The following is a 26,133-nucleotide window of genomic DNA, read 5'->3' as shown; positions in this document are numbered from 1 at the left end:
AAACAGCTCACAGGCCCTAGGCATTGTACCTGAACTAAGTGCTTAATGGGTGAAGTAGCTCTATAGCGGACTAACTTATCTGGGCTTGTTAACCAAACTTTTTCTTTATTGTAGAGGCAATATATGCTCACTATTAAACATTTAAACAATACAGATATGTATTCCATCCCTTCTTCCAGAGGTAGCCTCTGTTAATAACCCCCGACATTATTGATCACCTATTATGCCAAGCCCTGAGGATTCATAAATGGAAGTAATAATAGTAGTAATAATAATGACAACGATAATAACAGATGATAACAATACTGTGTACCTCCGCTCTGCTGAACACTTTACATAGATTATCATGTAACGCTTACACACACCCTTTGAAGCAGGCACTGCTAGTAACCATATTTTATAAATTAGGAAGCTGAAGTTTAGAGAGGTTAAGTAACTGGTCCAAGCTCACACAGCTTATAAATGACTCCTGGAATTTGAGCCCAGGTTTACCTCACTCCAGAGCCTAAGCTCTTAATCCAGTAGGCAGGGCCTTGAATTGGGTCATACTTTCTACCTGGGTGTTCTGGCCTTTGAAGAATGTTCTGATGCTTTCATTTGGAAACTTAAATTGGCTGAAGTCACCAAAGGAGACATGGATGCGAGAAAGCTCAGAGGAACTTGTTCTTCTTCCAGAAAATATGTTAGGCAGTGGTCTCCTAGCGTGTAGCCCAGTAAAGACAGCGTAGGGGTAATGGAATGGGTCACAGGCACTGGACTGAGTTCTGACACCCCAGTCTGACTGGCCACCTGCCCCCAGACACCCTAAGAGGACACCAAGTGTCCCTGGTGCTCAGTGCCCTCGGCTCACAAGATGTTCCAGCTGCTGCAGTCACAGGAGCTTGATGCCCCTTCCCGAGGCTGTAGCTTTCTAGAATATTAAGGAGGAATTGGGTGCCTGTTACTGTACCCCTCTCCCTGTCCCCACCTGATTTCTCCTTCAAGTCTTTTTTCTCTCAATGGAAATATTTATTTTTAATATATAGGAAAAATACATATGCTTGTAAAATTCAAACAAATATCTCCTGTTTTGGTGTATATATATTTAGTACATATTTAAACCCCTGTAGAGAATAAATACTTTTCGAATTCTTCCAGATCATCACATTGTACGCTCTTAAGTATCTTACCATTTTATTTGTCAATTATACCTCAATAAAGCTAAAAAAAGAAAGAAATTTACAGTAAAATGTTAAAAAAATACTAAAAAAAAACTTAAACAAGATCATACCGTACAGAGTTTTGGAATCTACCCTTTTCATTTCACAGTGCCGTGTAGGATGTAAAGCTTTTCTAAGGGCTATGTGGTTTTCCATTGTGTCGATGCACTTTAACCTTTAAGGAACCCCTTAGGTAGCTACTTAGGTTGCTTTCAGTTATTCCCTGTTATTAACAACTGTAGCAGTAAATATCCATATACTTATTTATTTATTTTTTTTTTAAAGGCAAAGTCCATACAATGGCCTGCCAGATTCTAGTTCTGTTACTTCTTTTTTTTTTTTTTTTTAATTTATTTATTTATTTATCCATCCATTTTTGGCTGTGTTGGGCCTTCGTTTCTGTGCGAGGGCTCTCTCCAGTTGCGGCAAGCGGGGGCCACTCTTCATCGCGGTGCGCGGGCCTCTCACCGCCGCGGCCTCTCGTGTTGCGGGGCACAGGCTCCAGACGCGCAGGCTCAGTAATTGTGGCTCACGGGCCTAGTTGCTCCGTGGCATGTGGGATCCTCCCAGACCAGGGCTCGAACCCGTGTCTCCTGCATTGGCAGGCAGACTCTCAACCACTGCGCCACCAGGGAAGCCCCATATACTTATTTTTTGACCCATTTTTAAAATTTTGGTCTATACTGCTGACTACTCTAGAAAGATATACCGATTTACATTCTGTCATACATGACTGTGCTCATTTATCCTCAAGGAAGCTGTGCTCTTAATTTTTCCTCTTTCTTCCTCTCCCCTTAGATAAGTCTTCTTTACACCTGCAGACCCTCTCCGAGGCAGTTCAGAGCATCTAATTCTAATTTCTTCTTCCTGTTGGTGTTGCTGATTGGGCTGTGCTTGGCAATAATACCTCTGACAATCAGCATGACACGGTAAATATGACTTTGTCTTCTAGAACATTCCCTCCTTGACATGTCCGTCTTTTATGTTCAAGGCTTCATTACATTCTTTATTGGCTTTCCTCACAGTGCTCCACCCGCAGAGGTCAGTAAGTCACTCCTGGCTCTGCCAGGCCCACCTTTGTTTCGGAATCTCCCTCTGGATGCTGGAATATCTTGGGTCACTTCTGAACTTGGGCTTGCAGGGTTCTCACTGTGTTTGAGAGTGTCGGTTGGCTCTATTCTACCCAGATCCCTTTTCCTAGTATCTCTCTTCTAGTCCCCTTTGGGATTGTTTCTTTGTTTCTGATTATGAGGATAATACATGGTCATTGAGAAGACTTGGAGTGTCTTCTATTGCCAAGCACTGTGCTAGCTGCTAGGGGTATAAAGACAATTCAGACATGGCACAAGGAATGTAGTGTCTAGTGTGGAATTTGGAGAGAGCAGAAATGCTCAGTCCTGAGGACGGGAAGTTGAGGGTTCAAATCCCAGCGATGCCACTCCCTAGTGTTCTAACCATTTATACCAGAGGCTGGAAAGAGAGTAAATGATTTAGGTTTTGTGGGCCATATGGTTTCTATAGCAACTATTCAGCTCAACTGTTTATGTATCATCTATGTTGCGGCCATAGATGATATATAAACTAACAGGCATGACTGTGTTCCAGTAAAACTTCATTTATAAAAATTAGGCTCGGGACTTCCCTGGTGGCGCAGTGGATAAGACTCTGCGCTCCCAATGCAGGGGGCCCAGGTGCAATCCCTGGTCAGGGAACTAGATCCCACATGCATGCCTCAGCTAAGGAACCCACATGTGGCAATAAAGACCGGGTGCAACTAAATGAATATTTAAAAAAAAAAAAAAAAAAAAAGGCTGTGGGCCAGATTTGGCCTGTGGGCTATAGTTTGCCAACCCTTGACTTACAGTCTCATGGAATTCCATTTCTTCATCTTTATTTTATTTTATATTATTTTTTTCCATTTCTTAATCTTTAAATGAAAAGTCTAGAACTTTGAATTCCTCTCTCAGGTTTTATTATTTTTTAAACTAAATTGAGTCTATATATTTTTATTGTAATAGTAGTATGTTACATATACTGAAAAATTCAGTACAGAAAAGGGTATAACTTAAAGAGAAAATATTGCTCCTCGTTCTCAGCTCTTAGTCCTACTCTAAGAGGTAAACCACTGTTAACATTTTATGAACCCTTCCAGAAATTTATTAGGAAAAATGTATTTTTAATGCATATGGAATAATACTGTTTGGCAGCTTAATTTTTTTTTTTTCACTTTATATTGTGCCCTTTTCCAGGCCAGCACATAGAGAGCTCTCATTCTTTTAAAATTAATTTTTAGCTTTGACTTTTTTAGTAAGAAATACATTCTCATGGAACAGAACTCAAAAAGTATAAAAGAGTATATGGTGGAAATTCATTCTCCAATTCTATTTCCTAACTACTTAGTTTCTGTCTAAGACAGTCATATCTATATGTGTTTGTCTCTCTCTCAGTGGTTCTTTATTCTGTTGTATGAATGGATCATAAATTGTTCATCCATTTCCTTAAACAACATTTAGGTTGTTTCCAGGAATCTATTTTTATCCCTAAAATAGAGCTGCAGTGGAAAATTTCCTACACAGAACTTTATGATAAGAATGTAGGCAATTCTTGTAAGCCTTAATTTAATTTTTTCCATTGTAATTTTATTTTTCCCTACTTTTTATTTTGAAAAATTTTAAATCTATAGAAAAGTTGAAAAAAGCAACAATGAAAACTTATATACCCTTTACCTGGCTGTCCCAGCTGTTAACATTCTGCTCCGTTTGTTTTCTCTCTGTATATACATACGTTTTTTGTGTGCGTGATGATGAACCATTTGAAATTAAGTTGTAGGCATCATGACATTTCATTCCTAAATACTTGAACGTGCAGTTCCTAAAAATAAGGACATTCTTCTTTCTATATATCCACAATAACATTATCACATCTAAGAAAATTAATGCCAGTATCATATTCCTGTCATTTTCAAATTTCTCCAGTCCCAAGATAGTCTTTTATAGCTTTATTTTTTTATTTTTATTTTTATTTTTAAATTATTTATTTTTATTTTTGACTGTGTTGGGACTTTGTTGCTGTGCGTGGGCTTTCTCTAGTTGTGGCGAGCGGGATCTACTCTTCATCGCAGTGGCTTCTCTTGTTGCGGAGCATGGGCTCTAGGTGCGCGGGCTTCAGTAGTTGTGGCACGTGGGCTTAGTTGCTCCGTGGCATGTGGGATCTTTCCGGACCAGGGCTCGAACCCGTGTCCCCTGCGTTGGCAGGCGGATTCTTAACCACTGCACCACCAGGGAAGCCCCTATAGCTTTATTTTTTAAATGAAGATCTTTCAAGTTTTACTCATTACTTTCGGTTGCGATGTCTCCTTAGTCTCTGATTCTTCAGTTTCCTCACCACTAAATTAAGAGACTGAAGGGCAGAGTCCCCACATTCTGGAGTTGTCTGATTGCTTTCTCACAGTGTCATTTAACTTGACCTTCTTCTTTTTTAAATTTCTGGTGCTCAATTTATTGTTGTTCTAAAATATCACCAGAGTAGCTATCTTCAAGTAACAGGTTCTTTTTTCTTTTTGAAGTATAGTTGATTTACAATGTTGTGTTAGTTTCAGGTGTACAGCAAAGTGATTCAGCCATATATATATGGTTTTTTCTTTTTCACATTCTTTTCCCTTTTAGGTTATTACAAAATATTGAGTATAGTTCCCTGTGCTATACAGTAGGTCCTTGTTGGTTACCTGTTTTACATATAGTAGTGTGTATCTCAAACTCCTAATTTATCCCTACCCCCCGGCCTTCCTCTTTGGTAACCATAAGTTAGTTTTCTATGTCTGTGGGTCTATTTCTGTTTTGTAAATAAGTTCATTTGTATCTTCTTTTAGATTCCACATATAAGCAATATCATATGATATTTGTCTTTCTCTGTCTGGCTTACTTCACTTAGTATGATAATCTCTACGTCCATCCATGTTGCTGCAAATGGCATTATTTCATTCTTTTTTATGGCTGAGTAATATTCCATTGTTTGTGTGTGTGTGTGTGTGTGTGTGTGTGTGTGTGTGTGTGCACGCACACACACACATCTTCCTATCCATTCATCTGTTGATGTATACTTAGATTGCTTCCATGTCCTGGCTACTGTAAATAGTACTGCTATGAACATGGGTGTGCATGTCTCTTTTTGAATTAGAGTTTTCTCCAGGTATATGCCCAGGAGTGGGATTGCAGGATCATGTGGTAACTCTTATTTTTAAACTTGACCTTCTGTCCTGAATTTCCTATAAATTGAAAGTCAGGTCTAGAGACTTGATGAGATTTCAGGGTAAGCATTTTTGACCGGAATATTCCAGAAGGCCCATGAGGTCAGGCGGATCCTTGTGGGTCACTGTTAACAAAGCTTTGTGGGTACGCAGAGGAGGGACGCTCAGCCTGTGCTGCAGGCCTGGCCCTGAGCCCTGTGCTCTGTTTCCTGGTAGCATCCCTTCCTCCAAAGCCTGTGGGCCCTTCACCAACTTCAACACCACCTGGGAGGTGGTCCCCAAGATGGTGAGCACCTTCCCCAGCTCGCTGCAGTCTCTGGTCCATGGCATCACGTCGGAAGCCTTCGCAGTGCCTTTCTTCATGATCATCTGGTGAGTGAGAACCACCTGGATTCTGTGGGTATTTTCCACTGTGGCTGGTGGGCTCCTCTCCGCTGGAAAATGGAGCTCACCCGCGACTCTTGATATGGTACCAAACCTCTCTGAGCCGCACTTTCCCATCTCTAAGATGTCAAAATAATACCAATAGTAATTCTTTCAGAGGGTCACTGAGCAGGTTCAGGGAGATCCCACTTGTAATGGGGATCTGTACTTAGCCAGAAGCCTGACTTATAAAATATAACCCAATAAATGTTGCCTATTATTATATTACTGATTATTCACAAAATTAGTTGCTCTTTGGAAAAGGAACTGATAACTGGGCTGAGAGAAGAGCACCAGACTAGAAGCATGCACTTGAACCCTGGCTCTACCACTTACAAGCTGTGTGGCCTCAGGTCATCACATACCCTCTCTGAACCTCGATTTCCTCACCTGGAAAATGGGAATAAGAATGGCACATACCTTGTAGGGCTGTGAGAAGAAGGACACATGGTGAAGTGCTTAGCAGAGGACCTGGCCTTTAATGAAGGCTCGGTAAATGACACGTGTTGGGTGCAGGGGCGACGAGGGTTTTTGTGCAGTGATTCATTTTGAGTGTAATTCTAATCACAAGTATCTGTTGAGGGCTTACTTTGTTCTAGGCATTGTTCTAATTATAGCCCATTCTCATTATTCATAAATTGCATATTTTTCTTCTGTATTGCAAATGTGCTTACTAGCTAAAATATTTTTGTAACCCAAAAATCCGTACTAATGGTGGTTTTCTTGGTGATTATTTGTAGACATGCGTAGAGTAGCAAAAAATCTGAGTTGCCTGATGCACAGTGTCTCAGTGCATTTGGGCTGCTATAGTGAAATATCATAGACTGGGTGGCTAAACAACAGAAATTTATTTCTTACGGTTCTGGAGGCTGGAAGTCCAAGATCAAAGTGCCAGCATGGTCGGGTGACGATCCTCTTCCGGCTTACAGACTTCTTGTATTCTCATATGGCGGAAGGGACTACGGTGCTCTCTGGAGTCCCTTTCTTAAGGGCACTAATCCCATTTGTGAGGGCTCCTCATGACCTCATCACCTCCCAAAGGCCCCACCTTCTAATACCATCACCTTGGGATTAGGATTTTGCAAGATATGAATTTGAGGGGGACACAAATATTCAAACCATAGCTCAGACTGTAACTTAAGTGTCCTTTTTGTGATCCATTTAGTGCGATGTTTCTTGCATTTTGTGCTTTTGGTTGGTGATTTCACTGTTCACGCGTAGAGCTGAAGTGCCGTCCAGGGTTCCTAAGTGCAAGAAGGCTGGGATGGGTTTTATGAAGAAAATATGTGTGTTAGATAAGCTTCATTCAGGCACACGTCATGGTGCTCTTGGCTGTGAGTTCAGTGATATTAAATAAGGTGTCTTGAAACAGAAACAGGGTTATGTATTAATAACCTTCTCTCTCAAGAAACATAAAACATAGTATTGATCAGTTGACAAAAACGTTGTGATCAGGGGCATAAAGGAACCTATTCTGTATTTCCCCTCAGGGCACTGGTTCAGTGTTCCTGGAGACTATAGAACAGAAGAGAACTACCACAAATCACTGGAATTGATTGTAGCTTACATGTATTAACTCATGCAATCATCACAATTATCCTACGATATAGATATTCTTAGAGGAAAACCCCACCATAATGCAAGAAAGGGGTTAAAATATTCATTTGTTAAAGGCAGGATACCTTTGATATTAATAAAATGATGTGGGGTTGCAGCCAGTTAGCCTGGAATTGCAAGGATCCCAGAGTCCAGCGGTTCCATCCTAATCGATTCACCCCAGCTGTGGTTTGGCTGGCACCATCTGGTGGTGGTTACCTGATCTGGCTTCCACATCTTTGGGGGTCATTCTTGTCCTTGGCCATGAGGACTTCCAGAAGAGAAGACTGACATCACCGATTCCAGTGGCCCTCAGCCCTCTCTGGGGAGACTGGACAGGCAACCACCTCCCCTGCACAGAAAACAGGAACCAATTGCCAGTTGCTTTTATTCCAAATTGTATTATCTTAGGCTTGTTATCACTGGATTTTCCTCTATTATCCCCATTTTACAGATGAGGAAACTGAGGCCAGGGAGGTTCCACAATGATCATCCACAGCCAGTTCTTTCTGTGCTGAGCTGACCTTCTGGCCCGTCTCCTCCTCTCTCCCCTCTCATGTGTGTGCCAGGGGAGCATCAGCAGCTTTTAATATTAACTCTAGAAAGCAAGGCAGCAATCAGTCTCTGCTGCCACTGCCAAATAAAACCCCTCTGGCTGTTTCTTTCTTTTTTTTCTTTTCTTTTTATTGGAGTATAGTTGATTTACAATGTTGTGTTAGTTTCAGATGTATACCTCTGGTTGTTTCTGATGCCCTCCGCTTGGGAGACATGAGGGTTTTCTTTCTTTTTTTCTAACAAAAGTAAAACTGTTCCAGGCAAAGTGTGTCGGGTTTGTTTTCCAGTGGCCTTCAGTTGGTACAGACTCCCTAGTGACCTCTTGCCTTTCGTTGCAGTCTCGTTATGTTCTACTTCATCGCCCTAGCAGGAGCGCACCAGCGGGTGGTCGTCCAGCTCCGAGAGCAGCTGTCCCTGGTAAGGAAGCACCAGTCCCAGGGGCAAGGCTGGGACATTTACCCAGGACACTGAAAGGAATGGGGAGCTTTTCCCAGGGAGAGGGTGGGCTTTCCCATCACCACTCCCCCAGAACCCTGCCTTCAGGCTCGGCCCCCTCCAGCTCCATTCATTTCCTGACTCATCCATTCCCTCAACATTTGTATCCTCATACTGTGCTGGGATACACAGGTGAAGAAGAGAGACAAGGCTGCTGAGTAGTTAAAGAAAAAAGATAAATTCCAATTGCGATAACTGCTGTGAAGATGATACAGAGAGGTAGTTAGAGTGGCGGGTGGACCGTCTGCTGCTGAGATGGTGGCCACGGAAGGCCTCTTTGGAGGCAGCGACGGTGGAGCTGAGACTCGAATGATGAGAAGGAGCCAATTATGGGAGGTCTTGGGCATGAGAGTAACAGGCAGAGGGTACATCGAGGAGTGAGCCGGGCACTCCTGGGCCCAGGGGGAAGGGCGGTGTGGCCGGAGGGTGCAGGATGATGGGGAGAGGCAAGGCGATGCTAGAGTCACAGCATAGCTGGGGTCCCAGCATCACCTGAGGGCTCTGGTGGGAAGTTTGGGTTTAATTCTGAGTGTGATGGGAAGCCATTGGAGGGTGGTAAGTAAAAGTCTGATGTTCATTTTTAAACGAACATTTTTACAAGGCCGCTTTGTGGACCAGGGGCTGGGGAGGGAGGAAGAGTGAAAGAGGGAATTTGGATCCCATTACCATGGTCCAGTGGTTATTACCTACCAAGTCTGATAGGTAATTTCTTAGGTCGAAATAATGATATTTGTTTCCAAATATATTGAATGTGCTCTTGAACCTGTCTTTGTTTTTAGGAAAGTCGGGACAAGCGTTATCTAATCCAGAAACTAACAGAAGCCCAGAGGGATATGAGGAACCGGCTAGACTGACGAGGAGATGCTGCAGCGTGAGGTTTGCAGGCTGGCCTGGTGACCTGCCAGCCTACACCATCCACCTGAGATTTTAGCAGAAATTTTTAAATATATTTTTCTGGAGTTTGGGCCTTTCCTGAAAGTGGCTCCATTCGTGCAGCTCCAGTGCCTGTGTTTACCTAACCCAGCCCCTGTTTAATGCTTTAGGGACTTAGAAAAGTAGGTTTGCCTGAGGCCCAGCAGCTCAGGCTCAACCAAGACACTGAAGCCATTGAAGCTTTTCAACCAAAATTGAGGAGAGACCATTTACAGTTTTACAAGCTTATTTGTATTGTCTTTTAAAGTTAACCGTAGAGGTCATCTATCCATGAGCCTGGGTTAGTTCTTTTGAGCCAGGTTCTGGGGGTTTAGGCTGAGAAATGTTCCTTAGGAAGTAGTGACTCTCTAGGATGGTTCTGTAGACGTGAATTGGAGACTCGATGTTTTTTAAATGGAGAAACCCTTGAATTGTGGTGTTTGGAACAGATGGTGGGAGCATGAAGAGGATGGTTATGTAATTTCAGCTACATGATAATATGTAATATGAGAATAATATTATAGGAGAGAAAAGCCCTTCCTGCTGTGTGAATAAGCAAGGCCCTGAGTGCCCTGGATTGAGCCCTATGAGGAGGGGAACAGCGGCAGGATGGCAGCCTGGATTTCGTAGCTTCCTGGGCATTTTGCTACAGCTTTGTTACTCAGAGCAAACTGCCTTTAAGGGCCTGGATATCCACAAACCTTCCGTCCCTCTAGTCCTGGGTTTGGGGACTTGGCAGAGTGCCATCAAGATTAAGAGGCAAAGTTTGTCTCTCAGTCTTCCAAAGGCCGTTTCCCTTCCTGCACTGAGGTCTCTGAATGACACTTCATGGTTGGGAGCCAGGCTGGAAAGAACCGTTGAGTCTTTGAGTGTTTTGGCATGTGGGTTGCAGCATCAAGCCAACCTATGCCGGCGTACCGAACTCGACTGAATGCTGGCGTCTTAAATATACATATTCATATTTTTAAGGGCTGTTGTTTCTCTTGTGCTTAGAAATTTTAATTTTATTTTACAAAACGTGCAGAGTATCTCCTCAAATTTCCGTTACCATAAAAACCGTCTGCGATAAATACCTCATCATAAGCTTACCTGAAATTGATAGCTTTAAACCTTTTAATATAAGCCTAGATTATGGTTTAATGTAAGCAGTTTTCATTCTAATGCCTTCAGAATCTTTTTCAAAGTACTGTAGTTTTGTAACGGACCGTTTGTGCCCTCCTTCTATTGTTTTCCTTCCTTTCACTGCCTCTAAACCTTTCCTGGGGGTAGCCTGGAATTTAAAGGTGGGTGCAGGTTTTAGAAAGCTGCTGCTGTGAAGAATATTTCCCACCCTCACCCCCTCCCCCCATTACTCAAAAATGATTGACTCCTTGCTCTGAGAAGCTCACCATAGTTAACATATTTCTGTATACTTGTCCCTTTGCCAAACAATTTTTTTTTCTGCTCTTCAACAGGTAGTATTAACACAGGATATTTTTATACCTATAAAACCGATGAGCTTTTCAAGCTTTTCTTATCTTGTTAAGGTTTATGAATTTTTAAGTCTAATAACTAGTATCATGGAATTTTGAACAAACAAAAGTTCATTCCATCCTCACTTTTAAAAAATTATAAATTGTTGGCATTTTTGCCTAGAGAATTTATATGTATAACATTCTTGCCTTCACCATGCTTCTGAGAACAGTCAAGTTTTCTGTGGTGTGTGTGTGTGTGTGTGTGATGGAAGCTCTGTTTTTTCCCTATTATTATACTGAAATATGCTAATATATTCATTTTAGTTAAATGCTGCTAATTTGCATACTTCTTACTTGAATGTTTTTATATATTTTGATAACTTTAATAACTGCAGGTGATGTCTGTATAATTGTTAAAGTGCAGCTCTCGCTAACAAATGTGCATTACAACTACTGATTAAACTATGTCTTGAAGGTTTTAAAATGTGATTGTGTGTGTTTGAATTCTTGGAGGCGTCTTGTTAGCAGTCAAGTGATCATGAAAGCTGTAACAGTTTGTAAAGTTGCTCTTTACCTTTTCCTAGAATCAGAGAGAAGAAAGAAGTGTTTAACTATAGAAAATCATCAAATGAGTGCTTTTAAGATTTGCTTTTAAGCCAAGGAGAGATGTGTGTGTGTGTGTGTGTGTGTGTGTGTGTGTGTTTTAAACTTAAAAGACATAAAGTTATTTCAAGACTCCCCATCCCACCTCCCAGAGGGAAACACTGCTAATGATGCTTATTTTATTCTCCCAGAAAATTATATATTCAAACAGATATGTATCTGTAGTTGTATGTGTGATATTTATTTATTTATGAGCTTTTCCATTTTTTCTCCTTAATAACATCTTGAAGATCTTTATATGGAGAATAGTTACTCATTCTTTTTAATGACTACATGGTATTCTTCCACTGTGTCAGTGTATACTTTCATAATCATTCACCAATGCTGGATACTTAGTTTTCAGTCACTCCCCCTTCCCATCCCCCTGCCCCGGACCCCACACACACCTCATTACAAGTACTGGGAGCTGGAATTTTGAAAGTCCATGCAAACATTTCTCTTTTCTCTGTTCTACCCCATTGGCTTCAGGTTCTTGTTCTTTATCAAGATGGCCTTGCACTTTCTTGCAATCACAAAATATTCTAATTCCAGCAAAGGGAAGAATCCAGTTTGGCAAGTCTTTAGTTTGCATTAACTCTTAAGTTAGCAAAGTAAATTCCTGCAGCTACATATCTGATTGTAGATACCCACTTGAGTAAGTACTGGAGAAGAAAGGAATTAATTTCCTGGCATGGCACTGCTAGGTCTGATCCCTAGGAAGATAGAACTTCTGAATGTGTCTTCTTTATATAGGGTGTTGCTTTATTAGTAAATTCCATTTGGTGTATTGTCTTTCCAATGCATGGGATGTGCTTGGGACATAGAATGGCTTTGTACTTGCTTAATTGTGTAATTTTGTACAGGTGTCTTTACCACTGTGAGATAAAGATCCCTTATCTTTAAAATGCAAAAATAATATAGACATTCACTTCTATTTTTGAGGATTGAATTAGGGAATAAAAAGCCTTTTCTTTATGAAATTTTGTATTCTTATTACAAAAATACTTGTTTAATATAGAAAATAAAGGGAACATTGAAAGCTACAGAGAAAAAAAAAGTAAGAATCATGTATGAGCAATGTTTGTGGACATCCACTGTTAATCTTGGCAAATTCCCTTTAAGGTAGAAAGAACAGAGTGAGGGAGGGAGGATGAAAAGAAGAGAAAGAAAAAAAATTGGGGGGCTTCCCTGGTGGCGCAGTGGTTGAGAATCTGCCTGCCAATGCAGGGGACATGGGTTCGAGCCCTGGTCCGGGAGGATCCCACATGCTGCGGAGCAACTAGGCCCGTGAGCCACAATTACTGAGCCTGTGCGTCTGGAGCCTGTGCTCTGCAACGAGAGGCCACGATAGTGAGAGGCCCGCGCACCGCGATGAAGAGTGGCCCCCGCTTGCCGCAACTAGAGAAAGCCCTAGCACAGAAACGAAGACCCAACATAGCAATCAATCAATCAATAAATAAATAAATCGTAAAAAAAAAAAATTGGTATTCTCATTTCTTTTTCATAAGTGTTTTCTCATTTTATCTGAAGTTCTTTATAAGCATTTCAGTAGGTTACATAACATCATACAGATGGATCACAATTTTTTTTTTTTTTTAAGTTTTTGGCCGCACCCCACGGCATGTGGGATCTTAGTTCCCCGACCAGGGATCGAACCCACACCTCCTGCATTGGAAGGCAGAGTCTTACCACTGGACCGCCAGGGAAGTCCCCACAATTTTTTTTAACATTCCCTTGCTGCTTAACATTTTATTTTCAAATGTCCCTGATAATAAATGAGACACACAAATCTTTGTCAATATTTTTTCCTTTTTTTTTTTTTTTTGAGACAGAGACCTGGAAATGGGATTACAGCCAAGATTTTAAGGCTTTTGAGAGCTAGATTTACACTCAGGAGCTTTACATGAGAATGTTACAACCCCCTCACTTTCACCAACTATTTGGATTTAAAAAGGTATATAATAGTCAATCATAATTTTAAATTATTGCAGTGTGTTAATTTGAAAACAATTAGCAACATTATTTTACAATAGCAGTGTATCTTAAATATTTTATAGTAACGGGTAATTGAAACACAAAAGACCCCGAATAGCCAAAGCAATCTTTTTTTTTTTTTTTGGCTGCATTGGGTCTTCGTTGCTGTGCGCAGGCTTTCTCTAGTTGTGGTTAGTGGGGGCTACTCTTTGCTGCAGTGCATGGGCTTCTCTTTGCGGAGCACAGGCTCTAGGCGTGTGGGCTTCAGTAGTTGCAGCGCGCGGGCTCAGTAGTTGTGGCTCGCAGGCTCTAGGGCGCAGGCTCAGTAGTTGTGGCGCATGGGCTTAGTTGCTCCGCGGCATGTGGGATCTTCCCAGACCAGGGCTTGAACCCGTGTCCCCTGCATTAGCAGGTGGATTCTTAACCACTGCACCACCAGGGAAGCCCATAGCAAAAGCAATCTTGAGAAAGAAAAACGGAGCTGGAGGAATCAGGCTCCCTGACTTCAAACTATACTACAAAGCTGTAGTAATCAAGACAGTATGGTGCTGGCACAAATACAGAAATATAGATCAATGGTACAGGATAGAAAGCCCAGAGATAAACCCACACACATATGGTCACCTAATTTATGACAAAAGAGGCAAGAACATACAATGGAGAAAAGATAGCCTCTTCAGTAAGTGGTGCTGGGAAAATAGGACAGCTACATGTAAAAGAATGAAATTAGAACACTCCCTAACAGCATACACAAAAATAAACTCAAAATGGATTAAAGACCTAAATGTAAGACAGGACACTCTAAAATTCTTAGAGGCAAACATAGGAAAAACACTCTTTTACATAAACCACAGCAAGATCTTTTTTGACCCACCTCCTCGAGTAATGAAAATAAAAACAAAAATAAATGGGACCTAATAAAACTTAAAAGCTTTTGCACAGCAAAGGAAACCATAAACACGATGAAAAGACAACCCTCAGAATGGGAGAAAATATTTGCAAATGGAATAACAGACAAAGGATTAATCTCCAAAATATACAAACAGCTCATGGAGCTCAATATCAAAACAAACAATCCAATTAAAAAATGGGCAGAAGACCTAAAGAGACATTTCACCAAAAAAGACATACAGATGGCCAAAAGGCACATGAAAAGATGCTCAACATCACTAATCATTAGAGAAATGCAAATCAAAACTACAATGATGTATCACCTCACACCAGTCAGAATGGCCATTATCAAAAAATCTAGAAATAATAAATACTAGAGAGGGTGTGGTGAAAAGGGAACCTTCCTGCACTGTTGGTGGGGATGTAAGTTGATACAACCACTATGGAGAACAGTATGGAGGGTCCTTAAAAAAACTAAAAATAGAACTACCATATGACCCAGCAATCCCACTATTGAGCACGTACCCTGAGAAAACCATAACTCCAAAAGAGACACGTACCACAATGTTCATTGCAGCACTATTTACAATAACCAGGGCATGGAAGTAATCTAAATGTCCATCAACAGATGAATGGATAAAGATGTGGCACATATATTACTCAGCCATAAAAAGAAACAAAATTGAGTTATTTGTAGTGAGGTAGATGGACCTAGAGTCTGTCATACGGAGTGAAGTAAGTTAGAAAGAAAAACAAATACCGTATGCTAACGCATATGTATGGAATTAAAAAAAAAATGGTAGTGATGAACCTAGTGGCAGGGCAGGAATAAAGACGCAGACATAGAGAATGGACTTGAGGATGGGGGGCTGGGGAAGGGGGAAGCTGGGGTGAAGTGAGAGTAGCATCGACACATATACACTTCCAAACGTAAGATAGCTAGTGGGAAGCAGCCGCATAGCACAGGGAGATCAGCTCAGTGCTTTGCGACGACCTAGAGGGGTGGAATAGGGAGGGTGGGAGGGAGGGGATATGGGGATATGTGTATGCATATGGCTGATTCACTTTGTTGTACAACAAACTAACACAGCATTGTGAAGCAATTATACTCCAATATAGAGGTATATATATTTAAAAAAACATGTATAATCCAAGGGTGGAAAGTAAAAAATGAAAGCCCCCTTCTCACTATCCCAACCCCTTGAAGTTACCATTATTAAACGTTTTACTGTACATCCTTTCAGGTATGCACCTTTGATTTTTTGCCCTCATATACATTACACATTCGAAAAATTATTTCTGTTCCATAGATCCCTAGAAGTAGGATTGTTGTATCAGTGGATATGCATTTTTTAAAGTGTCCAAATTTTTTTTTCTTAAGACTTTATTTTTTTTTACAGCAGTTTTAGGTTCACAGCAAAATTGAGGAAGGTACAGAGATTTCCCATATACCCCCTGCCTCCACACATGCACCGACTCCCCCACCAGAGTGATACATTTGTTACAATTGATGAGTCTACATTGACAGATTGGATATAGACTTAAAAGTAAGAAATATGTTGCTAAATCTTCCCTTCCAAACCCTCCCCTTAAGAAACCAATTTGCGCCAATGTACGTTCTCACTAACAGTAAAGTGGAAATAATAATAGCAATAATACATGTTCTCTGTAGAAAACCTAAAAATAGAGAAAAGGAGTAGGAAGAAATTTAGTATGTCAACCCCAATACCTAGAGATAACACTAATGACCATGTGGTGAATTTCAGAATGTAATTTCTACTGTTTTAAAGTGGTTACAAATAGAGAAGAATCTCCTATATTGGTAAAGCATAAAATACAATGGCTATGCCAGTAAACAATTCCTTCATGGTCCTCTTTCCCGGGAACTGAGGTGAGTAATCTTTACCCCGTCGGGATCTTTGAAAGAACAATTTAGCATTCTCATCTCCATGGCAACCCTTTACCCGGTCGGTCTCCTGAGTGATTGATAGTGATCACATCCAATAGAATCTTTTCACTTGACGTTTCCAACCAATCGAGTGGAAGCAGGTGGCCCAGGGCGTTTCCACCGAGGCAAGAGCGGGTCGTATCTGCCTTACGTCAGCCGTGCGTCATCAGTCTGCGCCAAGGGCACGTTTGCTCCGTTCAGGGAGTGGTTCCCCTGTTGTCGCAGCAATGAGTTGCGCCCGGGCGGCGGCGGCTTGCTGCCTGTGGCAGCTGCGCACGGGCGCCCCGAGGTCCCTCTCAGGTAAAGGGGGAGCATGACCGTGGCCCCGACCCGTGCCGGCGAGCCAGGGAATTTTCTCCTGAGGCTTGGGTCGGAGAGGTCACGGGGGAGACGTTCACTACGTCACAGGGCTGCGACGGAGCGCGACTGAGCGGCTGGGAAAGCGGGGCTAGGCCAGTAGTGCGCCGCGGGTCCGCCGGGCGGGAAGAGGGGTGGTTTTCCGCAGTAACCGTCTGGAGCGCCGGTTCCGGGTCGGCGCATTGGGGATGACCTAATTGCGCACCTGTTACGTGACGTCACTGCAGGTGTGGTCGGCGTTCCGGACTGAGGACAGTTGGCGACCTTAAAAGTTTAGTGTCCCGGGGGGGTGTCCTCCTTGTATCCTTTGCTCAGGGCCTCGTAGGTGGTCCTACGACCAGCAGCGTCCGCTTGCCCCCGACACCTCCACCCCTCACCCCGGAGCTTGTTAGAAACGCGGATTCTCAGGTCCCTCCCCTGACCTACTGGATCGCTACGTCTGTATTTTAACAAGACCTTCGAATGATTCGTGTGCATTTGCAAGTTTGAGAGGCACCAGGGTATTGGAAGGAGCATCGAATTGGGAGTAGGGAGACTTGGGCTTGGATCCAGGCTTCTCCTTTCCTCATTTCATCCGAGCTGCCTCAGAAAATTGTGAGGTCATTTTCTCAAAGTTAAATCATTCGTGTACCACCTTCATGACTTTTGCCTTATAGCAATACCACTTGTATTTTGATTACTAAAGGTTTTCTTTTTTTCCTAAACCGTGTCCCATTTTTAAATTAAGTAATTTCACGGAAACTAGATCCTTATGGTAAACGGAAAACCAGTATCGCCTGTCCCAAGAAAAGTAATCATAAAAGGTAAATACGCTGAAAACAAGAAGTTATTGTATTAGATACTGTTGCCTACCAAGGCTTGAACCCAAGATCGTCTTTCTTTCTGGTAAGAAAGGGAGGTTAGCAAGTGTTAGGAAGATGTTTAAGGTGCGTCAGCTGTAAACTGAGACAATCTCCTTGATGAAGACAAAAGAGTTGGAAGAGAATAACTCTTGCTAAAAAACATGGGTGTTATTTAATGCATGTTCATAGCCACTTAAGGTCTTCCCATAAACCACATGAAATCTCCTAGGTACCATCATAGGTATGTGTTTCACATTTTGGGAAAACATGAATATAAAATGATGCATTTGAGAGCTTCTAGCACTGGGCCTCAATTTTATTATTTCTCAATTTTATTTTAAAGTGTGTGACAATGCAGGCAAAACTCAGAGGACTGTTGAACATGATTTTTAATGCTCCTTAGTTGAGCCAATACCAGAATAAGGATCATTCTTTTAGATTTAAAGAGTTACTTTGCTTCCTGTATTTCATTTTACCTTCATGATAACTCAGTAAGAAAGGTTTTATTATTGTGTGTTTTCCCTTAAAAAGGAAATAACCTGATCATTCCCAATTTTATATGTAAGAAATGGCAATTCTGAATTGTCTAAGGTCTCTGTTAGAGACAGAGTACGTATTTTCTGGCTCTAGCTCTGTGCCCCATCTGTGATCCATACTGTACTTTTTTTTCCCTTTTCCATTATGGTTTATTACAGGATATTGAATATAGTTCCTTGTGCTATATAGTAGGACCTTGTTGTTTATTTTATATATAGTAGTTTGTATATGCTAATCCAAAACTCCTAATTTATCCCTCCACCACCCCCTTTCCCCTTTGGTCACCATAAGTTTGTTTTCTATGTCTGTGAGTCTGTTTCTTAAATAAGTTCATTTGTTAATTTCTTAATAAGTTCACATTTTAGATTCCACATATAAGTGATAGCATATGGTATTTGTCTTTCTCTGTCTTACATCACTTAGTATGATAATCTCTAGGTCCATCCATGTTGCTACAAATGGCATTATTTCACTCTTTTTTATGGCTGAAGAGTATTCCATTGTGTGTGTGTGTGTGTGTGTGTGTGTGTGTGTGTATAGGTAGATAGACCACATCTTCTTTATCCATTCATCTGTCGATGGGCATTTAGGTTGCTTCCATGTCTTGGCAATTGTAAATAGTGCTTCTGTGAACATTGGGGTGCATGTATCTTTTCGAATTAGAGTTTTGTCCAGATATATGCCCAGGAGTGGGATTGCTGGATCATATGGCAACTCTGTTTTTAGTTTTTTGAGGAACCTCCATATTGTTCTCCCTAGTGGCCACACCAGTTTACATTCCCACCAACAGTGTAGGAGGGTTCCCTTTTCTCCACACCCTCTCCAGCATTTGTTATTTGTAGACTTTTTAATGGCCATTCTGACGGCTGTGAGGTGGTACCTCATTGTAGTTTTGATTTGCATTTTTCTAATAAGCAATGTTGAGCATCTTTTCATGTGTCTGTTGGCCATCTGTTTGTCTTCTTTGGAGAAATGTCTGTTTAAGTCTTCCGCCCATTTTTTGATTGGGTTGTTTGTTTTTTTGTTACTGAGTTGTATGAGCTGTTTGTATATTTTGGAAATTAAGCCCTTGTTGGTTGCATCGTTTGCAAATATTTTCTCCCAGTCCGCAGGTTGTCTTTTCACTTTGTTTGTGGTTTCCTTTGCTGTGCAAAAGCTTATAAGTTTGATTAGGTCCCATTGTTTATTTTTGCTTTTATTTCTATTGCCTTGGGAGACTGACCTAAGAAAACATTGGTGTGATTTATGTCTGAGAATGTTTTGCCTATGTTCTCTTCTAGGAGTTTTATGGTGTCGTGTCTTAATATTTAAGTTTTTAAGCCAGTTTGAGTTGGTTTTTGTGTATGGTGTGAGGGTGTGTTCTAACTGCATTGATTTACATTTGGCTGTCCAGCTTTCCCAACACCACTTGCTGAAGAGACTGTCTTTTCTCCATTGTATATTAATTAGCAAAGATTAATTGGCCGTAGATGTGTGGGTTTATTTCTGGGCTCTCTATTCTATTCCATTGATCCATATGTCTGTTTTTGTGCCAATACAACACTGTTTTGATTACTGTAGCCTTGTAATATTGTCTGAAGTCTGGGAGGGTTATGCCACCAGCTTTGTTCTTTTTCCTCAGGATTGCTTTGGCAATTCTGGGTCGTTTATGGTTCCATATAAATTTTAGGATTATTTGTTCTAGATCTGTGAAAATTGTCGTGGGTAATTTGATAGGGATCACATTAAGTCTGTAGATTGTTCTGGGTAGTTTGGCCATTTAAATAATATTAATTTTTCCAATCCAAGAGTATCTATCCCATACTTTTTAAAGACACCTTGCAGAGATTATGAAAAGATAGAAATAGCAAATATTACAATACCCCACCCTCCACACATACTCCCAAAAAGCATTGATTAGGTGCCTGAATCTGGAAGAGTGTTGCAGTGCTAGGGAAAATTCAAGTATGTTTTTAATAGAAATATAATTCTACCCATCAGAAGTCAGCTGTGCGTTTGAACTCACCCTCATCCTATGCACTCAGCCCCTTGCTATTTCTCAGTAAATGGTTTCTTAAAAATGAGTATTGAGGGATTTCCCAGTGGTCCAATGGTTAGGACTTGGCGCTTTCACTGCTGAGGGCCTGGATTCAATCCCTGGTCGGGGAACTAAGATCCCGCAAGCCATGGGGAGAGGCCAAAAAAAAAGAGTATTGAGTAGTCTTTAAAGTTCTTTCCCATTAACACGTTTCTGGGTGGGAGTAACAAAATAAAAGAACAAGCAAACAAGATTACTTTAAAAAATATAGTCATCTTATCGTTTTCAATTTTAATTTTGGGGCCCCATCTTTCTATAAGGAGGCCAGACCGATGGAAGCACCAGTCCTTGGACTTGGAGGCAAAAACTTGAGACAAGTTACCTTTACTTTGTCAAATGTCTCAAATTGTTCTCCACATAAGAACATGGCCATGGACCACAGTGACCCACTGTCTGATGGCACAGATCTGAGTGGTACCTCACACCTGGCAGAACTTGGACTCCATTCAGTTTCTTGAGTCAAATATGCTCGGTGAGATGGAGCAGGTTATATGGAAGACTGGATTAAAGCTGGGTCACCATGCTTCGGACCCCTAATATCCACTGCTCCTTTGTTTAGAGTTAGTCATTTAAAATCCCCTGCCTGAAAAGTTCAAATGCAGAACCCCCTCAGATTTCATCAGGCCTACCCCATCACTGTGTCCAAAGCACTCAAGCCTTTTTTAATGGGAAAAAAAAAACAAAACAAAACTATAGATGTATCCAAAATGAAACTTTCTGCACATTGTGTGGGTATTCGAGTTAGCCTAAATGAAAAGAAGTATCTATTAAACACACAGTAGTCATACATAAGAGCCTTGAAACACATCTCAAGATGATATCAATACAGGTCAAAGTTCACATTACAAACTAAATGGTCTCTCTGAGTCTGTATTTCCACATCTGCAAAATGAGTTGATAACACCTTATACATCTAAACATGTTACAAAACTCTTCTCTGAGGGGAGAGAACTTTGGGAATGCCCTAATGTAAGCCTCAGAGATTACAGTCAAGGTGTTACTGTTAGGAGGTTTTTTTAAAAGACAAAATCTAATCTATCCTGAAGAATTTACATTTTGAAAGCAAGAAGAGTTCAGTTGAATTAAGTACAGTAATGAGATGAAACCTAAGCTCTAAGGCTAAATTCTCAAAGTCAGATGCCCACGGGTGCGGATATTTTTAAGAGAAATTAAATCTACAGTTCCGTCATCTTGGCTGCTGAGAGGATTTGTGCACAGAACTTTTCAAAACCATCAGTGGCCCCCTCCCAGAGATCAACTGGGGAGGAGCGTCCATGCTTTGGAGAGCTCCCTAGGGGGTCTGTGCAGCCAGGGTTGGGAAGGAGCAAGCTGGGACGTGTGGGTGAACTGGAGAACCGTGCCCATCTAGAGGCGGCTACCGTGTTAACTGCCTGGTGAGAAGACAGGATCAGTATTTCTAGATCATCATACACTTGGATTGAAGCCAGAGTCCAGATCTTTAGTTAAAATCTTCCATGTTTTAAATGTTGGTAACTAATTTACTTTAAAAAACAAAAACAATTGCAGGTTAAACAGAATACACCTGTGGGCGTACCCAACCTCTGGGGAGCTTATTTGTGACCTTCGCTCTAAGGTGCCTCTTTCTTCTGTCTATGAAGGAAACATCTCAGTTTTACCCGAGAGTAATGGAGAATAAACACTTGCGTTGCAGCTTATGGAAGAAGAATCAGTGTCAGATTTTGCAGTTCGGGAATGACCTTAGACAGTATCAATCGGGCAGCTGTGGATCGAATAATCCGGGTGGATCATGCAGGTGAATATGGAGCGAACCGCATCTACGCAGGGCAGATGGCCGTCCTGGGTCGGACGAGCGTCGGGCCAGTCATTCAGGTGGGCGCCTCTTTATCTCTGAGTAATGAACCGCATTGGGTCATGCCTTCTCAAGGGAGATACTGTTGTCCCCAGGCAAGCAAGAATTGGTTGTGCGGGTGGGGGTGGAGGAGTAAAAAGCATATTATTCTTTTTTTATCAAGCACATACATTTAGTACATAAACACATACAGTATATCTGTAGTATTAAAATGTCTTGTGGGGGGCGGTGCGGGCAATAAAAAAGGGCTGAGTCATAGCGTTAAGTAAAAGCGCCAGTTGTGAGACGTTGTGGTCCCGCCCACAGTGCCCATAGTGGAGGCCAGTGGAGATATTTTATATTTTATACTGAGAGGCAGACGGACGGGCCTGGGCTTTACAGTCACACAGACCAAGGTTCACATTCCAGCTCTCTCCCAGTGTGACCTGGGGGAAGTCACATGACCTCTCCATTTCCATATCTGCAAAATGAGCTGATAACAAACACCTCATTAGGTTTTGGTGAAGAATAAATGAGCTGGTGTAGAGCGGCTGATACCATGCCTGGCATGTAATAGACACTTAGCACATGTTAAATTGCCTGCTCTGAGCCCTTGGGCAAGTTACTTAACCTCTCTGTACCTCACTTTCTTCATCTGTAAAATGAGGATAATAATAGTTTGTCCTTCACAAAGCAGTTGTGCAGATTAAGTTAATTACGTATGTAAAGCTATTTGACAGCACTTGGCTGTAGGACATACTCTTAAGTGTTAGCTATTATAATCATTCTCCCTTTTTTCTTTGATGTAAATGATACATTTCTGGCTGTCTGAAAGGAACTTATATAAAAGGTAATATTCTGCCCTTCTAATTTTGAAATGGGCTAAACATCTCATTTCTTTTGGGTGTGCACTCTTGTCCTTGAATAGGCGCATTGTGGGTCTGAGGAGCTTCTTCTGGCACCATGGTTTGGGATCCGCTTGTCTGGAATTAAGATAACAGATGCTTCTCTTGGTTTGCTGTCACTCTCTTCTCCGTAGTCTGATGTTTAGGGTTTTTCTTCGATGATTCAAGGGGACTGGGAGAAATAGCAGTTCTCATCATTTTCCCCATTTTGCTTCCTTTACCCCACATGGGCAGGGCATTAGTTTCCTTGGTGTATAGCAGGCGGTCTCTGTGGAATGTTTGCATGTCTTTGTTTTTATGTTTCTTACAGAAAATGTGGGATCAAGAAAAGGACCACTTGAAAAAGTTCAATGAGTTGATGGTTGCATTCAGGGTGCGGCCAACCATTCTGATGCCCTTTTGGAATGTGGTGGGCTTTGCACTGGGTATGTGTCTGTCCAGAAGAGCCTATGTGAGCTTAGGGATTTGGGATGATTGAATCATTAAATAACCACTTCTACAATTCTTGCTGTGTCCTCTTACAACCTTTTAATTTACTTAATATTTTTCTGAAGTTAAATTGACTTTTTTTTGCTTACACTTATTTAAGATAGAATCTTAAAATCTGTACTTTTATAAATAGAAGGTACAGTGAAAATAAATACAACAGAGAGGAAAAAAGCTAGAGCAATTCAGTTGTAGCCAGATGATGTTCCCTGATGAATGTTCTAAACCTGAGATCTGCCCACTCCTAAAAAGGGAGAGTCAGGGAATTCCCTGGTGGTCCAGTGGTTAGGACTTGGTGCTTTCACTGCCGAGAGCCTGGGTTCAATCCCTGGTCGGGGAACTAAGATCCCACAAGCCACGAGGCACGGCCAAAAAGAGAAGGGTGGCGGGGGGAATGTGGTATAGAGGAACCCAAAACACACTCACCCTCAGTGAAGACTCGTCCTGCCATAATCGGAAGGTTAGAAAAAGCATTGAAAAAAGGACATTCTTACTATGTGATTCAGGGTTTAACACTGATCTGGTACCACCGAAAACCATGGTTTTCAAGGGTGGCAAGTTGCTCCTGAGGATGCTTGGCAACATCTAAAGACATTTTTGGTTGTCACAACTGGGGATGCCACTGGCACCTAGTGGGTAAAGGCCAGGGATGCTGCTAAACAGCCCACAGTGTTCAGGACTTTCCCCCACGACAAGGAATTATCCAGCCCCAGAGTCCAGGGCGCCAAGGTGACAAACCCTGACCGCAGCTGATCTCCATCCCCAGTGGTATCAGCCCCATCCTTTGCCTTCTGGATCTGACAATTCCAGGTGCGGGAACTGCCCTGCTTGGGAAGGAGGGCGCAATGGCCTGCACAGTTGCTGTGGAAGAGTCCATAGCACACCACTACAACAACCAGATCCGGATGCTGATGGAGGAGCCTGAAAAATATGAACAGCTTCTTCAGGTATTTGACTGTGCTCTGGAAGGGGCTGCTGGGGGGGAAGGGCAGATATGCAGTTTGGTAAGAGGAACAAAATAGAGTGTTAGGGAATAGCGATGCCTCAGAAACCTAGGGCAGCACCTCATTTTAAAAGCAAGCAAACTGAGGCAGCTGAAGCCGTGTGCCCTGTCATGTGCTTGGGCAGAGCTGGGACTGAAACCCGTGTTTCCTGAGCCCAGACCTGTATTCTCTCTGCTTCCGGATCATTGATAGATTCTGAGCAAATGCCATGAGTACAAACCCTTCAGATTAAATAAATGAATATCCTCAGAATAATAAATAAATAAATAAATATCCTCAGAAATTTTCTACAGCAAGTAAGGGAACTGTTTGATTTTTTTTGAAGCTAAGTCAGTTGCCAACCACCTGTTTCTGTAAATAAAGTTTTGTTGGAATACAGCTGCACCCATCTGTCTACATTTCCATGGCTGCTGTCCCCTCTACGATGGAAGGAAGAGTTGAGTTGTTGTGACAGGAACCTTACAGCCCAAAAAGCTTGAAGTACTGACTCTGGCCCTTTGTAGGAAAAGTTTGCCTACCTGTGTCTTAGATGATAATATGAGGCTTTAGCCTCCAAAATAAGTCAGAACAGCAGGGAGCTGGTAGGCTGACTTGCTTCCATTTCTGTTTCCTTAATCAGGTGATAAGGAAATTTCGGGATGAAGAGCTTGAGCACCATGACATAGGCCTCGAACACGACGCAGAACTGGTGGGGACCCCCGTTTATTTACTGTTTGCTTGTGGTGGCACCTTATTTGGAAGGATGAGGGATGGGAAGGTTTCTGTTCCCAGAAAGATACAAAGTGGCTGTCAGACAAAGAGAACCAATACATTGCTTGACAGAAAGCCAGCAAATGCCTTGCTCCCAGCTGGGAATCTTATTTCTTGCTTCTCTTCCTTATCCTTTTACCCAGCACTTTCTCCCTTTCAGGTGAGAAACGGTTGGGTCAAATGTTTTGGCTGCAGCAGAGGCATTCCAATCTTTTGAATAGGTTTTTTTTTTTCCCCAATTAAAATAAATTGTTTCTTAGATCTTATTACTTATCCAGAGAAGTCCCAACCCTGCCATGCCAGGCCTGTACCTTACAACTGAAGGTGAACGTAGAACAGGTTTCTTTGGTTTGCTTATTGTTGTTGTTTTTAACAGGCTCCAGCGTACGCTGTTCTGAAGAGCATTATCCAGGCTGGATGCAGCGTGGCAATATATTTATCAGAAAGACTGTAAAGTATGTCCACTTTTCCTTGTGTATAAACGATGATAGTAATTTAACAAGTGACAGTGGCAGAAAAGGAAACGTACAGTTACTGTTCTGTGAATTTGTTAATAAACTGCGAGAGGTTTTTTTGTTAATGAAATTCTCCAGTGTTGATTTTTCTCTGTGCTGCTTTATGGCCATAAGGCTGACAGTTCACCAGGTGTGTTCAGATTACAGCAAATGAAGCTGGTCCTTGTTTGGTCTGTAGTTAATTTTTTCCTAAAGCATTAAGAATGAATCATTAAGAAAGTAACAGAAATCTTCAAGAGAAAAAAAGTGAGTTTACTGGTAACACAAAGTAATTTAAAACACAGTGATGTTTAAGCTTGACCAAGCAAGACTGCTGAGCCCATCAGGTAAGCGGAAGACTGACTGACATTGTTTTTATTGTGAATTGTGGGTTTAGGGCAGGTTACTTCCATCAGAGAATATACTAAATTGTGGATTATTTGTGAAGTTGAATTATAATCATTTCCTTTAGGTCTGTTCCCAAAAGAATGGACCAAAACAGACTATAATTTTCATACTTTGTTGAAATCTTTTAT

General features: G+C 41.6%; 2 protein-coding genes across 8 annotated transcripts in view; both read left to right on the top strand.

The window, feature by feature from the left end:
- TMC7 (transmembrane channel like 7) overlaps nucleotides 1–10,818 on the top strand; it is a 53,156-nt gene extending 42,338 nt beyond the window's left edge. For 3 of the 4 annotated variants that reach the window (XM_082430997.1, XM_082430999.1, XM_082431000.1), the window contains 4 exons: nucleotides 1,998–2,128; nucleotides 5,662–5,817; nucleotides 8,358–8,436; nucleotides 9,294–10,818. In XM_082430997.1, the coding sequence (XP_082287123.1) occupies nucleotides 1,998–2,128; nucleotides 5,662–5,817; nucleotides 8,358–8,436; nucleotides 9,294–9,368 (441 nt within the window). In that variant the 3' untranslated portion in view covers nucleotides 9,369–10,818. The remainder of the gene's footprint in view (nucleotides 1–1,997; nucleotides 2,129–5,661; nucleotides 5,818–8,357; nucleotides 8,437–9,293) is intronic. The other variant, XM_082430998.1, reaches the window with a different exon arrangement.
- A 5,663-nt stretch (nucleotides 10,819–16,481) lies between these two features.
- Nucleotides 16,482–25,702, top strand: COQ7 (coenzyme Q7, hydroxylase). 4 transcript variants are annotated; one of them, XM_082430703.1, is made up of 7 exons: nucleotides 16,719–16,992; nucleotides 17,420–17,495; nucleotides 21,821–21,999; nucleotides 23,174–23,288; nucleotides 24,160–24,296; nucleotides 24,973–25,041; nucleotides 25,480–25,702. In XM_082430703.1, the coding sequence occupies exons 2-7, from the start codon at nucleotides 17,444–17,446 to the stop codon at nucleotides 25,555–25,557; spliced, it is 630 nt and encodes a 209-aa protein (XP_082286829.1). In that variant the 5' UTR covers nucleotides 16,719–16,992; nucleotides 17,420–17,443; the 3' UTR covers nucleotides 25,558–25,702. The 4 variants fall into 4 exon arrangements, with proteins under 4 accessions (XP_082286828.1, XP_082286830.1, XP_082286829.1 ...); XM_082430702.1 differs by lacking the exons at nucleotides 16,719–16,992; nucleotides 17,420–17,495 and adding an exon at nucleotides 16,482–16,635; XM_082430704.1 differs by lacking the exons at nucleotides 16,719–16,992; nucleotides 17,420–17,495 and adding an exon at nucleotides 16,500–16,635 and having other exon boundaries at nucleotides 21,768–21,999.
- The last annotated feature ends 431 nt before the right edge of the window (nucleotides 25,703–26,133 follow it).

Source organism: Balaenoptera physalus, assembly GCF_965194825.1.
Source record: "Balaenoptera physalus genome assembly, chromosome: 16".
NCBI classification, from domain to species: Eukaryota; Metazoa; Chordata; class Mammalia; order Artiodactyla; family Balaenopteridae; genus Balaenoptera; species Balaenoptera physalus.
Note: the sequence above shows the minus strand (reverse complement) of the source record. Positions and strands in the feature narration are given on the sequence as shown.

What these genes read in the sequence shown, in the direction of transcription:
- COQ7 (XM_082430702.1), top strand. Translation starts at nt 16,563, where the DNA reads ATGAGTTGCGCCCGGGCGGCGGCGGCTTGCTGCCTGTGGCAGCTGCGC. An exon ending in CGCCCCGAGGTCCCTCTCAG is followed by an intron (nt 16,636 to 21,820) that starts GTAAAGGGGGAG and finishes CTTGCGTTGCAG; the next exon opens with CTTATGGAAGAAGAATCAGT. An exon ending in TCGAACACGACGCAGAACTG is followed by an intron (nt 25,042 to 25,479) that starts GTGGGGACCCCC and finishes TGTTTTTAACAG; the next exon opens with GCTCCAGCGTACGCTGTTCT.